This window comes from Pteronotus mesoamericanus, unplaced genomic scaffold (genome assembly GCF_021234165.1).
Source record: "Pteronotus mesoamericanus isolate MK-2021 breed Mesoamerican mustached bat unplaced genomic scaffold, CSHL_Meso_final scaffold_174, whole genome shotgun sequence".
Taxonomy (NCBI): Eukaryota; Metazoa; Chordata; class Mammalia; order Chiroptera; family Mormoopidae; genus Pteronotus; species Pteronotus mesoamericanus.
In genome coordinates this window covers 41053632-41070506 of record NW_026555309.1, presented here as the reverse complement: position 1 = coordinate 41070506, position 16875 = coordinate 41053632, and the positions used below count along the sequence as shown (strand labels likewise).

At 39.0% G+C, this 16875-nt stretch overlaps 1 protein-coding gene across 2 annotated transcripts in view; it reads right to left on the bottom strand.

Annotated features, from left to right (window-relative positions):
* EFR3A (EFR3 homolog A) overlaps window positions 1-16875 on the bottom strand; it is a 69833-nt gene that overhangs the window by 21089 nt on the left and 31869 nt on the right. For both annotated transcript variants that reach the window (XM_054590499.1, XM_054590498.1), the window contains exons 6-15: window positions 16254-16403; window positions 15521-15658; window positions 12121-12199; window positions 11106-11241; window positions 9386-9553; window positions 4875-4989; window positions 3878-3929; window positions 1918-2090; window positions 1396-1471; window positions 542-703 (exon numbers count right to left, since the gene is read on the bottom strand). In XM_054590499.1, coding sequence (XP_054446474.1) covers window positions 542-703; window positions 1396-1471; window positions 1918-2090; window positions 3878-3929; window positions 4875-4989; window positions 9386-9553; window positions 11106-11241; window positions 12121-12199; window positions 15521-15658; window positions 16254-16403 — 1249 coding nt within the window. The remainder of the gene's footprint in view (window positions 1-541; window positions 704-1395; window positions 1472-1917; window positions 2091-3877; window positions 3930-4874; window positions 4990-9385; window positions 9554-11105; window positions 11242-12120; window positions 12200-15520; window positions 15659-16253; window positions 16404-16875) is intronic.

Here is a 16875-nt window from a genome sequence, read left to right as displayed (position 1 = left end):
AAAATGTCATCTTATATGAAGTTTTGTTTGTTTGCTTGTTTAATTCTGAAAGGAGAATAAATTCCCCTTTACAGAATTAAAATCTCTCAAATAGCCTTTCCTAAGGAAAATCTCTCAAATAGCCTTTCCCAAGGGAAAAAAAGTACACATATATTCAATGTATACATTAATATATCACTCTCGTACACATACATTATAAATAGTCTCATGACCTACTGTCCTTGTAGTCCACAATATGTAAAGCCCTACCAAACAACTCTACAGATACTATTTAATGACTACCGTCCCCACTCCACTCCAAGTAGGAGCACGGGGACTGCGTTGTCCTAGGGCCGTGAACAATATTTAGCACACAGTCAAATGCTCACTAGACATTTGTTAAAAAAAAAAGTGTCCCTGGTCACTGTCTCGAATATTTCAGATTTAAAATAGATGCCTTCCTTTAAAAATTTATGTGCTTGGATAAAGGCACCACCACTTTAAAGATGATGTGTATGTCATACAAAAACGTTTTCTTCAATGAAAAGTAACAAAAGCATACCTGCAAAGCGATGGCTAAGCGAATGAGATCAATAACCACTTCTTCATTGGCCAATTCAATAGTTATAAGAGCGAGAGAAGTATAAAGTAACTCATAGTTTTTCTGAACATTGTCTTCCTCTTTACAGCCCAAATATATGTGGCGATAGAGTTGCTGCCCATTCTGAAAAGGGTAATGACAGAGGAAAGAGATGAGTTTGCTTAAAATGCAGTAAAGGTGATTTCACATGCATATAACCACCTGCAAAGTAGCTACCTTATTGTCATGGAAGAGAGATTTAAACTGATAATTAGGTGGTCGAACTGCAGTCCCACCATTAACATCTACAAATATACTGGTATACAACTACAAACTAACATTAGAGATGAAGAATAAGCCTGAAATAAAAACAGCAGTTAAGACATAGTTTTAATGTCAACAATGAAAATGTTTTTAGTAATAATTGGCAAAGACAAAAGCAAATCGGAGACCGGTATGAGAAATAACTAGAACGGATGACAGAATCACAGGAGTCCCGGCGACGGCGGAGGACATGCGGCGGAGGGGGCGGTGCTCGGGCGCCCTCGACTTACTGCGCAGCCGCCTTCGGGGGGCCAGGGGCCGTCCAGGGAAGAGCCCCCGCAGCTTCCGCCACACATGGGCATGGGGTTCCCAAAGGTAAGTCTAAAGCCAGCACATAGGGCCAAGGTTACAGAAACTCCGCAGGGGTTGCACAGAGGATTCCCCGAAACCAAACCCATCCAAGTAAATGTGTTAGTAAAGGGTGGCTCCATTTCAAGGTCATACAGCAATATAAAACTACCCAACAATTTAAATGGCTTTAACTTGCATTATTTTTCAGAAGACAGTCTTACCTTTTTCATGAAACTTGCATCTTGTCTACAAATTTTTTCTCTTTTGATCTTCAGATCAGCTACATCAGGTATTATTCTAGAGAAAATCAATGGATCATTTTTTAATGAATAGCACATTTAGTTATAATATCATCTCTTACGTGACAAATCAATAGTTATACTTAGGGGCTACATAACACTCATTTCAATGAGCATGTTAAGTAACCTATATGGAATGATACCACTGAATTAGCATATTTAATTAAGAACTCACAAAGTAATCTTGACTCCTAATGCTCTAAGTTTAAGCAATATCAAAATAAAATTCATGTAACCAGTGACCACTAGTAGTTAAGATCTCTGAAAAGACCTCCAAACAACTGCTGACTTAAACTATTTAATAATTAAATTAAACTATATTAATAATTAAATTGAATTCAGAAAACCTAAAAATCCTAGATGAAAAAAATCACAACAGTTAAATACATGAGCGTAGAAACTGAAAAACATCATCGTTAAGCCTATTTCAAGATGGCGCAGTACCTGATCCCTCGAAGCTTTGCCCTGTTGTCATGGCGATCCATGAGATTATGCATCACTTCCAAGACTAACTGTCTCAGCTCATAGTCTTCCATGAGGGATGTTGATAACAGCGGATCCAGGAAAGACCCTGGCAGCGCAGTAACAATTGTCTTGGCTTTGTAACCAGAGGTGACCTGATTGTGGGGAGAAAAGTCAAAGGAACAAACAATAACCTTTGGCATGAGTCTTCCTTTGGTAAAATTCTCAGACTGTTTGATGAGAAGCGTAAACTAAGGGGAGCAACAAGTATGAACACAAGCCTGAAGGAAAACCGGGAAGAATTCTGTACGATAATGAGGGTTGTACTGAATTTACAAATCCTCATTCATAAAGAGAGTAAACTTAGTAACAACTCACATTTCCCACATGCCAGCCGCGCATCTAAGACTATGCGTACGTCAGCTGCATCCTCACCACATCCCTGTGAGCACGCCTGTCCCCGGCCTCACACGAGAAGGCTGAGGGTCAGGGAGGTGACGCGTATACGGGGTAGGTATATACAGTGACGGATATAAATGGATAAAGGAGATTAGGTAGCAAATGATACAAGAAAGGGCTGAGAATGTTTAAATTCGTAAACTATCATTTTATTTTAAATTAAGCTGCTTAGGTTAATAGGGATAAATTTTCAGTTTGGACAGCTGTACTTTTAGGTACTTGATTTGACATTTCTGGGTGAATCCCTACATTCTAAGTTGAAAGCTGTTAAAGAGCATACACTTAAGTACCGTTAAGCATCTTTACCGTGCCCCACAGACCTCCACTCAGCTGCCTCAGTGGCACAGTTAGGATTAGGTCAGGGGGATTTACTCAGGGAATTCGTTTAATAAAAAACTTAGCACCAGATGAAATTTCAGTTGGTAATTTCAATTCATATTTACATCTGCAAATGTACCTGGAACATCTAATATTTGTATTTGGGCATGTGTCACAGGATGGAGGGGACCCTGTAAGTCAGAAAAATTCATGGGATAATTGCTACCCACCTAAAAAATAAAAATATATCCATGCCTCACACCGCATATAAAAATAATCTTCAGATCAAAGTTTTAGATGTAGAAAGCCAAATTTTAAAAACTTTTAGAAGAAAATATAAACAAATGTGTCTGTATCTTCAGAAGAGGAAAGCAGTTCTTAAGATATAAATAAAAAAGAATGCAGTACATAGGAATGGATTGATAAATCTGGCTATATTAGAATTTAAAATTTCTTTATGACAAGTACCATACACAGAAGTAAATACGAAATAACATACTTTCATACTTCTCCTTGGTATGAAATATTTAAGAAATGTGATTATGTATGAGAGATGTTCAGAATAAACTTTAAAAGCCTTGATTTGAAAAGGACACATTCCAAACAACACGCTCCTACTCGGCCTCAGCATTGTGCTGGGTGTCGTTGGATCAAAGATGCATACACTGCCTATAAAACAAATACAGAATCTTGCATTTCAGGTGTGCTTTTCCTTCTCAGCTATTTATAGCTGAATTCTTTTCCAAAAGAGAAGCCGTTACTTGGTCAATATGTGAAAGAATAACATGATATTTTAGACAGAACATTGGATTTCAGGTCCAAGTTCCATGCTTTAGCTCCGTGACCTTGGTGAACCTCCTCCGCTCCTTGCACTGAACATTTCCAAGCCCAGGCATCTTCACCTCTAAAAGGACAACGCTTCCTGGCATGTTTCATCATTGTGAATGTCAAATAAGATGATACGAGAAGTAGGAAAAAACAGCAAAAGTATAATAAAATAAAAGAAAATTAAAGCATAATACTTAATTACATAAACCACAGGAAAAAAATGAACCATAAACCGCAGACTATGTAAGAAAAGGAAGCTAATAACAGGAAACTGTTCTTTTCACTTCTTCAATAATTAAAGGATAGATGTGTTCTTCACCTGTTGTGAATGTCTTACCATAAGTAAAGATCTCAGCAACATGATCTGAATGCGCCTGGTTCCCAGATCCCTAAAATACACAACACGCAGACATTACCTTATCAATAGTAATTAACAGCCACATTACTTCACATTTACTTATTATTTGCTGATTTTAAAACTATTCATACAGGCTAGGTAGATTTTAATAATATCTAAGTCATGGCTCACTTTATACTCTAAATTTCATATGAATTAAAGGGTTGTATGTAAAAAAATCAAATTTAAACAAAAAACATTAAAAAGTTACTAGCTGTCGAAGGAAAGAAACCTAATGCATGTAAATGACATGAAAATTAAAACATAGGAATACACACCAAAACAACATAAATTAAAAGATATAAGTTGGGGAATTTACTTACTATAAATATAATTGACTAATATATCTAATACGTAAAAACAGATAATTCAAAAACAATTAACAAGTGGAAAAGGGTTATCTAATTAACGGTCACAGAAATATAAATCAAATAAGACTATTATTTCATTACTAACGTAGCAAAAAACACAAAAGTATTTATAAACTGAAGCTTTAGCATGTTGTAAAATCAGGTCAAATCTATAAAATGAAAGGATCAAAACATAGGATATTTGAAATCACTTTCAGTTATAGAATTCTAGGAATAGGTCAATATTCCTGCTGCATTGACATTATTAATTTTTTTTACAGGAAACTTGAAGCTTTATCCTAAAATACCTATGTATATAGACAACGTCCAGGCTAAACAAACTTTCCGCCTGGTCAATATAAGAAAATCAGAGAATTTATAATATACTAAAAACTGATTCTAAAAGCATACAATGCTGGCGAAATTCCTTAGTTACCTTATAACATAAAAATACTACTTTCCGTAGGATTTTTGTTGCTAGTAATTAAAAACCATACAACATTTTCTAGATTTCTTTAAAATGAAATCAAACCAATATTAAGTTGAAGTTTATTGCTTGAACACTTAGGAAAATTACACATGCATACCCTAGTTGGCTGATATCCAAAGTATGGGTGGACGTTCCAAAAACTGGCACTTTCCCCATAATGAACATCATGATTTCTGACCTCTGATAATCTGGTAGGTTACTTCCAAAAAATCCTATAAAATGTTAAGATAAATTTACAAATTAAAAAGTTTACTTTTCCATATAGTAAAAAATTATATAACCAAAGCTTTCACTATGTGGTAATACAATGTATTTAAACTCTAATGATACTATAATTTAACTTACCTAAAATCATTTAGTGATACTCCATATAGGATTTATATAACGGACTAAGATAAAATCAATGTCTAAAAGTCTTTTACATATAGTTAACAGTGGCAAACCATCATCAATTTGAGTTGGAATATTAGAAAAAGGAAAAAAAACCTTTTGGTAGTATTTCTGATGAAACTCTTGTTCAAATACTGTGAACCTAGATTCTTATTTTGCTAAAGAAGTCAAAAATTAGGTCACTACTTTGGTTTTCTAGGACTGTTAAATGTTTTAATATGTCATTATAAAGGGCCAAGATTACAGTTTAACTCTGAGTTACTTCAACATAGATAACTTAGCTGATGTTAAGAAATAATAACTTATTTAATTGTCATTTTTCTCATGCATTCTTGGGTTTTGTGGATATTTTAATTTACCTGCTACAGCTTTTGAATATTTACTTCCTGGTCACAAAAGATTTATATTAAATTAACATTTACTCAAACTTCAGACTTTGTTGTTTCTTTGAAAGATCAGAACAGGTATCAAATCATGGCTGTTTTTGTTTATATCTTTAAATGTAACATAATCATTACAGAAAAATTCTGATTTATAATATTCCTTTAAGAATAAATTAACTCTTCAGCTTCTACTATTAGAGTAAATAATAATCTACTTATGCAAACTCAAATTATTCTACTCATGATTTTGATTGGACATGAGGTTAAAAATAATATCCCATTGGTTAAAAATAATTTCCCATTATCACATACTTTAGCAATAAAAGAATCTCATGATTGTCATACTACTTAATCTGCATAAAATATATTATTCTAGCTAACATTTAAGGAGCACATATTTCTGGGTTAATACACTACTTTGTATTTGGACCTCACAACAACCTTATGAGACTAGGTACTATTACTATCTGTTTCCCCTTATGGGAGTGAGGATAAGAAAGGTTAAGAACTCAAACAAGAAACTAATATTAAGACCTGAGATGAGGGCTACTACTCCTTTCCAAATTCTATGCCATTATTACTTTCTACTTCCTCCTTATAAGATACTTTGAAAGTTTTTGAAGAACCCAGTTAGAAATATTCCTAATCACTATACTAAACTGGACACTGATTTTCTGTTCCAAGAAAGTTTGTCATTATCACAAGGACATAAACTCTCCAACACGACCAACTGTGAGGCCAGTCCTGAAAGTAACTCATTCTCTATGCCTGCTGTTCGTTGGAACGGCTCAATAAAAAATGCTAATGACCAGCGCCACCCCCGACCCCAGAAAAAAAGAAGACCCAGGGAGCTCTGTGCTCCATTATTTTAGAAGAAAGAACCTGGCCAACAGCGCCATAACTTAAAGTGCAAAAGCTACAGCAGCCTGTTCCGTGGGCCACCAACAGAAATACCCAGCTGATCTGATAACGGCCAGAACGCGGAGAACTTCTACAAGAAGATATTGAGAAAATCAGCAGTGTGATTTAAATAAAAATCTTACTCTCTGTGCTACACTGTATTTCCTTTCGGTCATGTTTTAATTTTCACATATTATTTCTGAATGTGTTATGTCAGAGAATTATTGCTTGAGTCTGTTGTATGTATGTTTTATAACAAAATACCTGAGAAACAATAAATTAAACATTCTAAAGTAAAACAGTAACACTGCATTAATTAAAAGTTGCAAAAGCAATTTATATTAACTGTTAGAACAAGATGAGCTGATTTGAAATACCATATTAAAATATCACTGAAAATCCATAAAAAATGCAAATAAATTTAATAGTCATGCCCTGGCTGGGTAGCTCAGCTGGTTAGAACATTGTCCTGATATTCCAAGGTTGCAGGTTCAATCCCTGGTGGGAGCACATACAAGAAGCAACCAATGAATGCATAAATAAGTGAAACAATAAATTAATGTTTCTCTCTCTCTCTCTCTAAAATTAAACAAAGAAAATTAAGAGTCACCTTAAAAGCTAGTTTTACCATACACTGATACTAATTGTTTTAAGCAATGACTAGAATACCTTTCTTGCTTTATTGAGATTTCATGGTAATATTGAACTTACTACGGTTTCTTTTTCAGTCGGTCCAAAAAATCTTAACCACCTATTATGTGTGTTGAGTAAGACACACGTGGGCCTCTGCTGTCATGAGGACAATCAATTTCTATGCACGTGACGAGGCTGTAACCAGGTAAAACAGAGGCACCGCACCGAGCAGATCAACCAAATGCCTCCATGAGGTGAGAGCGCTACATGCACATCATGAAGCCGTAGCACTGGCCTGGGTGTGTATACGTGTCCAGTAAATAGGTGCTGAATACACAATGCATGTGTGCATAACCATGGGACTTTAGAAGTAAGATGACAAAGAGAAACTTTGTATTATATATTCCAAAGGACTATAAACAAGGAGCTCACAGGGAGGGAAATTACCCAGATAAGGGTAAAAGCTGAGCACCAGAATAAATCGATCCATGATTCTATTATTAAAGACACTGTTAGTGACCATTAGAAATTAGGCACTAAACCCCAGGAAGACAACTTAATTTTGAAATTATCATAGCAATTGTGTAGTTACATTAAAGTATGATCTGGGTATTCTGAAGAAATCTAAAGTATGGTCTGGAAATTCTGAAGAATTTGAGAGAGAGAGAAATGGGAGGGGAGGGTTAAAGTAGAAAAAGTTTGCTTGCTTTAGTCTGTGTTTATACACAGTCAGAGCATTTCATCTCCCAAAAAGCTCTCAGGGCCTTTTTTGTTTTGTTTGTTTTATCTAAGGAAGCTCTTTACCTTTTTACCCTTTATATTTTCATCACTGAGTTTAAAAAAAAAGAAAACGGCCCATGACATTAAAGCCCAAGACATCGGACCCCTGGTCTCCCTGGTCCCTAACATGTTCCGCCCCCGCTGCCAGGCGCCCGCTCCGGGAGAAGAGCTGCCTGCGCGGGTGCAGGAAGGACCAAGTGGGCCTGGGCAGCGCACACAGGTGAGGCTCTGCTCCAGAGACGGCGGTGCGGTGGGGGGTGGGCTACAGAGACACAGAGGGCAGCTGGCAGGGGCTCCCCAGGCCCAGCCTGGGGCAGTCTGAGCACCAGAAGGTAGTAAGTATGGGATGAATGATGAAGCATGGAAATATAAACGCATGAGCTCCCCCCAGTAATAAACAGATGAATGCCCACGTCCCTGCCTCCACACGGAGGGGAGACCGGGGCTCTTGCCTGGGGCGTGGCCCTGAGTGCCGCCTGACAGCTGGGGTGGCCGCGCGGAGCTGGAAACCCGCAGTTTTGCAAGCAGCCTGGGGAAGGCCGGTTTGGTAAGAGTTGGGAATGGCCACTAAACCTCGGGGAAGTGTGGGTGAAGAGCAGAATTACCTGCCTGGCCTAGAAGTACCTTCTCAGAGACTGCTTATTATCTACAGGGGGCAAAACAGATACCGTACAGCCGAGAAACAGAACAGCACTGAGTGATCAGTTAACTTCACCGAAGAGATGCAAATGAATGTTGTGATACTCCTCCCTACGTGATACTGGGGGAAGAACATTATCCAGCGAGGAGTGCACGGCCTGAGTTTAATCATGAGCAAACACCAGACTAACCCAAGTGAAGAAATTAAAAAAGCGGGGTGGGGGGCTTACTCTTAAAATAAGGCCCATATCATAACAGAGTGCTCCAGACTTAAGGAACTAAAGAACCATTGCAGCCAAATGCACGGTATGATCCTAGACTGGACCCGAGACCAGAAGTAAATAGAGGGCATTGTTAGGTCAAATAAAAAAAAACAAAATATAAAAATGTGATTAAAGAACTGTATCAATGTTAAATTTACCAACATTGATTACTATAGTCTGGTTATATAAGAAAATACCTTTATCTTTTGGAAAAATGCTCTGTGCTAAAGAGCCATGATGTTTTTTACTTACTATTCAGTGGTTTATGGAAAAAAAAGTAGATGTATGTATGCATGCATGCATCTATCTGTGTACATGTATATATTTACATAAGCATATATGTATATAGAGACATATATACATACATGCACATGCAGAGAAATGGAGTGACACAGAAAGTAAATGATCACATAAATGGCATAAAACACCAATAGACGAATCTGGGTGAAGGGTATGCAGTGTCCTATGTCCTACTCTTATGTTTATTTTCTAAATATAAATTCAAGAGTCGAAGCTGTCACTCACCTTTGGCAGATGCACTACGAGAGTCAAGCACCTTCTGTGAGGGCTTTTTTAACCCCCGTTTTACATAGTAGTTTGGAGAAGCGGCGCGCACTCACCTATGGTTTGGATGATGGCATTCTGCACGATCTTCTCATCGCTGTCCTTGGAACCCGTGCTGAAGCTGGCACTGCCCACAGATCCCTCCTGCAAGTCGCTAGCTTCCGATTCCACGCTGAGACGCAGGTGCTTCAGCAGCGTGTTGAAGACCTCCAGCACCGTGGGCCCTGGGGCGGTCAGCGAGGTGAGCAGACCCACTTCCCACGGCTACGTGCCCCCCGACCAACACTTGTGCTCCTCAACGGGGGTTGCTGGGGGTGTTCTAAGTGTTGGAAATACTCACTAATTTATGAACAAATTAGTACATTAAAAAAGTAAGTGAGAAATATCTAAATAAAGTCTCCCAGTTATTTCAACAAATGTTTCCTGGCATCTCTATGCAGCTCACTGTTTGAATCACTGCCTAACCCACACTAAGTGGTAAAGATTTGGTAAAGATTACCGAACACTTTGCACCTATCTAAGCTTGTCTGCTTAAAATAATGTGTATGAGGACATTTATCTTGACTGCTGGGTCAGAATCCATAACATTTGGATAATATAGCTCGTTGTAGCATAGGAAATTTATTTTGCATCTTTTGAGGCTGAAGAAGGAAGAATTTGCCTCAATTATTAAGACAGCCACATTCAGATTTCTGGGAATGTATAGAGTTAGGACGTGGAACCTCACATGTAACAGACATTAGTAAGTGTGATGGTTCAATTTATCGTATTTCATTTTGTATTTCAAATTAAATAACCTTCCAATGATATAACCTGCTTCCATCTCTTTGAGATAAGTAACAAAATAGGCAATAAAAAGTCTATATCCCAAGTGCCTACTCTTATTTGACACTGAATGAACGTGAGTATATATGAGTTGAGTATTTCCATTTAGATTTTGAAGCAAACAAATATAACCAGATTCTTGCCCCAACGTCAGCAATACTGTTAAGGACCCTTTCACGCTCATACTCACGTGCAGGTGAAAATCACGATCTCACCTGTCCCTCTTCCTTATCCCTACTGTCAGTCAGTTATCCAACTCTGTTGACTTTACACTCCTATCGCTGCCATCCAACGTCAAGTTCCTTCCCTGACGCCTACCGCAGTGACAACCCCCCCGTTATTTCTAACGTGTCCTACATTTGCAGCAAGATGAATTCTCCTAAAACACACGCCTGATAAAGATTACAGTAAATCTTTAAAGAGTATCCATCAACCGCATAATTCGCTCCACGATCTGACCACAACGTGGAGTCCTCCGACTTCCTCTCCATGAGCACCACACACTGCAGCCAACTGGGCTGCGTAAAATATTTTGCTCCTTGCTAATCCACTTTCCCTCTCTTCTCAGAAGCCTGGCTTTCTTATATGTGATCCAATTCTGCCTTTCATTACAGGATAAGGAAGAACTGTTTATCTCCAAGTAAATGGTAAGTTTCTTATATTTGTATCCTCCCAAATCTTTAGCATATAATTGGGACCCAAAAAATCTTTATTAGAAAAGAGGAGGAAGGGAAGGAGAGATTGGTTTGAAGGAAAATGCTTAACTGTACACTAAGAACTCTGAGAATAAGCATATGAACCCCAAATTTCAAGAAAAATGACAGCACTTTTAAAAACATTAGAACTATTTTCTGAGAGTTTTCCACCCACTACTGTATGTCTACTGAAGAACATTCTGAACTAGACTGAGGCGACAATGCTTTGTTGGTTTTCTTTTTCGCTGGCACTCACCTATGGAACCTTTGGCAGCAATGGCAACAGCCTCCAACAGAACCTGAATTATACCGGCGCGAACCCGCGGCGGATCTTTCTTACGAGCATCGAGGTGCCCCAGAATCTCCTGGATCACATGGTGAGAATACTGAGCCTAACAGGAACAAGGTAACACAGAGATGGGTGAAGAGTTACATGTATCCCAGCAGAATTCGTAAGAACAAAAGACTGCATGGCATTTAAACACCCAATTACAGATGGTAATTACGTTATAGAATAATATGTAGCTATTAAAAATCATTCTTTTTAAGAATAAAGAGGAATATTAGAAAATACTTATGATATCCTGAGTGAAAAAAATAAATTGCAAAATATGATGTCGAGGGTTCTATAAAGTCTGGAGGAGTTAATACATGCAACATAGCATAGTAAATACTCAATAAATGGTAGTTACTATTATCAACTCCATGCTGCTGAAATAAACATCAATTCTAATACCAGTTTCTCAGTGAAAGATAAATATATAGTAATTTTATTACATAAATGTACAGTAACAGCACCATCATAAAATCATTTCATTCTTTTTATTAGATATCTTTCCATCTTAGCAAATAGAAACAATTAAGTGGTAAATAAAAATACACGAGACAAGTAAATTAAGAACATTTTTATATCCTACAGCAGTGAATAGAAACTTTTCATCTCATAGCACACAAAAACTAATTACTAAAATACTGCAACATACCAAAAAATATTTTTGCCAATCTGACAAAAAAAAAAGTATGATTTTGATTCATTCACACTGGACAGCTATTGTGTTGGCTGTTGTCATTTTTTACTGTGACAATCTAAGGGAACAGAGGTCCGTGCCCCTGACTAAACAGTCAGGTAGTGCATGTTTTAAACATTCCCGTGGGGAAAAACATTCCTGTGACACATCAGCGACCTGGGGCACACAGGTTGGAACTTGCTCTCCTACAGTGTTCTCGATCTTTGATGATATGCTTATCAATATAAAACCAAAATTACTTACTTGAATGGAATACATTATAATTTTAAAGCAGTGAACTGCGAATTCATTAGGATCCCACAGTTTGTGATGATCTAAATGCCTGTAATTAACAATGAGAAAATTACTTTAGTTGTTCCTTATTTTTAGTATACATTTTTCCCTCTAGAACCCTTGACAACATGCAGAGCTTTACGATCAAAAGATTATCTAAAAGAAAGTCGATGTCCCAATTCCAGAAATATGATATACATTTCCCCCAACTGCCGGATTCTTTCATAAAACACCAACAATAAAAGGCCAGAGTATATATTGGATAAGACTTCGGAGTACCTAGGTGAACTGGTAAGAAAGAAAAGTCGCTCATTTTATTCAAACTCCCAGAAAGGCAAGCCGCTGGAACGCTGGGCATACCCTGAAGCCAGCAGCCGTCCCAGGCACAGCTTCGGGTCTTGAGAGGCCGACAGGGTGAAAATGGAAAGCACTGTGTACTCAGAAGACTAGAGACCGAGCCTGTGGCCCACCCAGGAAAGGCAGGCTATCGGACCAGAAGTCCTCACACAAATCCGGGACCCCTAACAGAGGACGCCCCCCGTGAGCCTGGGAGGATGTTCTGCTGTGGAAGACTGTCAGGAAGCTCTTGCGTGGGTCTCGGCGCTGAGGGGAACCACGAAGAAACACAAGTCCATACCCCAGCACCCAGACTCCCACCTTGGTCTGAGGGAGTTCACAGCCTGTGCGGCTCAAACGCCTGAAGACAAGGATGTATTAAAAGTTCAAAGTGGCGCCTGCAGAACCCTGTAGCCATGCCTTCAGCAGACGCGAACAGAGCCTCCTGTGGAGGGGATGCCACCAATCCAGGCCTCAAAGAATTCACATAAGTAAGGTCACAATCAGCGTGAGCTCAAAATTAAAATTCACAAAACGCCTGAGGCCAAGAGCCACTGAGGGCGAGAGGCAGCAGGATCCAGTCCTCGGGCACCAGTGACATTGCGGGGATTAACGGGTTCGAAATTTAAAACAAGTTTGTTTTTATGCTGAAACAGAGAGAAGGGGTGTTAATAATTTGACAACTGAATAAAAGTCTATCAAAGATGACATGCAGATAAGAAAAATAACTACAACTTTCACACATGAAGATATGGTACTGCAACGAGAAACACTACCGGTGCAAACTGCAGATGAGGCATAAAGAGTTAGTGACGAAATCTAAAGAAATTTCCTAGGAGGTGGCACTGAGAAGAAAAGGAACGAACAACACATACGAGCGTTTAGGAGACATGAAGTGTAAAGGGAGAAGGCCTAACAAACACTCCCATCGCGGCGCCAGGAGGCCAAAGACTGGGAGAGCAAGAGCTGTTTGGAAGCCGCCAATGACGGAGGATTTTGCTGGTTAAAAGCAACCAAAGACGAAGAAAAACCCCAATCTTTGGGTTTAGGAGTCCAGTAAAGGTAAGGAGAAGGTTAACGACAGACAAAGAGGAAAAACAACTCACTTCTAAAAGAAATATACTAGATTCAAAAGTTACTTGCTAACAGCAATCGGTTACTCACAGACTTAAATATAAAAATTTAAGATCTCTACAGTGTAGCCTAACCTGTCTTTCTCTTACCGCACGTCAAGCCGGTAACTATAGCCAGTGCTCCAACCAGTGGTTTCAACTGGCCTCTGCTCTGCCCGCAAAGTCTGCGCCACCCTCTGCCTCCGCTCACGCACCTCGCCTTGCTAAAACCTGCTTAACCACCTAAGCCCACCTCAAAATAAGTAAGTAAATAAATAAAGACGACCCCCCCCAATATCCCAACTTCAAGTTGAATTCTGTGTTTTGAACTGTTAGAACAATTGTTGGCCTTTTCTCCTAACCTATATATTTAATTACAAGTGCACGTCAATTAGCCATCAAGTTTGTTAAGGACCAGGGCAGTTTTATTCATGTATATATTCCCCCAAATACCTGACACTTTACTTGCAGAGGACCTTTAATATTTAATTAACTAAATGGCTAATATATAATTAACTATTTCATTAACATTAAATTAATTAACTAGCACATAATCAGGATTTAAGTTCATTAAGCTCTACATGGAATGTAGCCCACTTTCAGGTTATTTGAGTGCTCGAGGACAGTTAACTGGGTAATTTCATTCTTCCAGGAAAGCTCTGTAGATTTTTAAGACTTTCTAGAGTGCCTCTCGATAAATAATACTTAATAGAAGTAGTAAGATAGAAACTGGAATTCTTAAGTTTGCATGTCTGGCCCTTGCCAGTGCGGCTCAGTGGACTGAGCGCTGGCCCGTGAATCGAAAGGTCGCTTGTTGGATCCCCAGACAGGGCACAGGCCTGGGCTGCAGGCCAGGTCCCCAGCTGGGGGCACTCAGGAGGCAGTTGATTGATTGTTTCTCTTCTGCTCTTTCTCCCTCTCTTCCACTCTCTCTAAAAATATATAAATAATTTTTTTTTAAAACATATCTATACATTAAAAAATAAACTTGCCTTTAGTTATAGTTGATGTCGTTTTGATTATTAGTATAATTTTTATAAGGCCATTGAGTCTTTAAATAATAATTTGGATGGGGGCCGGGGAAAATCCCAGATCCTTCTGAAAACCTACTCATTCTCTGATTTTTAATATAATTCTGTGGTTTACATATTCTTATAACTAAAGCTCAACTTTGAACCCAAACATCTGCTCTACGTAAAGAATTCTGGATGTTACATCTGGACTACTTCACATATGCTATAAAGACACTACAGTCAGGAAGGGAAAAAGACAAGGCAAGTGATTATCAAAAGAAAGACGAGCAAAACTGTGTAGAAATTACATGGAATATTAGCCGCTCTATCATCTGATGACTGAGTTAGAACACAGCGTCGTGACAAGGTTGAAAGATACTGTGTGGAGGAAGTCAAAGCTCACAAATGTGATTTACTGGAGGACAATGAGACGTTTACTATTCCTGCCCTGGCTTCGTCACTACATGTAAGAAGAAATCACTCAGAGAACCGAATGTGACCTAAAGCAGTCCAGTCACAGCAAAAAGAAAGCCGGGAAAACAGAAGGCAGCCAGTATCAGGAACTGACCACAGGAGCTAACAAAACAAGACATGCCACACGGGGCGCTGTTTGTTTTAATGCTTTACTGCGCATAGGTATTTGAAGGTCTGTGTGTAGAAATTCAAGATAAATGACGGCATCCAGCACAAGAGCGCACTTCATTTGTGAGGAGGAGAGGCTGGTGGGGCAGCTGAACCAGCGCTTGGGCATGGGCATCTGGCGCCATCCCGCACTCTTCCCTCCCACAAGGCCGCGCTGCTCCACCGACAACGCCCTCGTGCGAGAAAAAGCACTGTCCCCTGCGAGTAAATCAGCACAGAAATAGGACAGCACAGCCACGCACCACCACAAAAGTGCCCACGACTTACGCAAAAACGGGCCTCACGGCATTATTCATGTTCCCGAACGTCGCTCGGCCCAGGAGCTCTCGGAGACAGTTCTCAGCCAGCACTGCGGGGTTCTCCTCTTTGTCAGCCGCGGAGGGAGAGGCGGGAGGGCCTATGCGACTGGAAACACAGAGAAATGATAAACAAACATGGTCCTAAGAATCCTAACACGAGCTCTAACAGTTAAACAGAACTGATTTTTCTTCTCAGAAATGGTAAAGTAACATTTTCCTTTTCTCCCAAATATCTTAGAAGAATGAGCAAGAAAGGCACACAGGTTAACTCTTTCATTGAAAAAATTATAAAGTAAATAGCTATTGTTATTAGTTTGGTTATTTCTCACTCCATGAAAAAGCAGGCTGGCTCTCTAAAGGATAACAGAACTTTAAAATTTCTTACCCTTGCAACTTTAAGCAATATTACTTCAAATACCAATTTGGATGCTCAATAATAAGCAGTATGTAAAGTATAAAACTATTCTAAAACAAATAGAACCTTAAGTGTATGAGTAAAAATTTGTGTTCTGTTAAGCCTAACACGATTACAAAAGACAAATAATTTTTCAGAAGGGGCACAAATTTAAACTCACGCAAGTTTACGAAACCACTATTTACATCATACTAAAGACAAAACTTCCTTAGTTAGCCTAGTGAGCAAGTACACATACATTTACACAGAGGCAATGCAGCCCCAACTGAAAGTCCTTCTACAATACCTGTCGATCTCTTCTATCTTCTGCATGTTAAACAGCAGAGACGGAACGATTTTATCCATGTGCTGGGGTTCCCAAATTGTAGCCCGAAGTTCATCATTAACTGTTTTACGAACCACACCTTGAATACCCCTGATTCCAGCGATTCGAATTCTATTGAAAAAAAAAACTGAGTCATGAAAAAGTTATTTAAACAAGTCTTGCTTGTTTAGCTAAAAGAATGAATCCCAAGTAAATATTGTTACCTCAAGTCGATAAAATGAAAATAACACAAGAAGTCTGAGAAATTAAAATTTCAATAATCTAAGAGGGACAAAACGCTGAGGCAGCTCCAAAAGAGGCTTACTTTCAATACTATCTTTTTAAAATCAGCATTTAAAGTCTCAAAGGACAGTAAAATATAGTCATATCCAGTCTAAATATAACTTTTAATAAGAAAATTTAATCAAAAGCACGAGGTTTTCCTTAAGAGAATGACAGTAACTCGGAGTAACGAGCCAGGCTCGGTCCCTTGCCGGCCTAGCCGCCCCGGAGGCTGAGCAGACACGGGACCAGAGCAGCCCTCGGCGCTCCTCACACGCCTCCACTGTCTCCCTCTGAGGCTTTCCCCTCCGAGTCCGCCCCC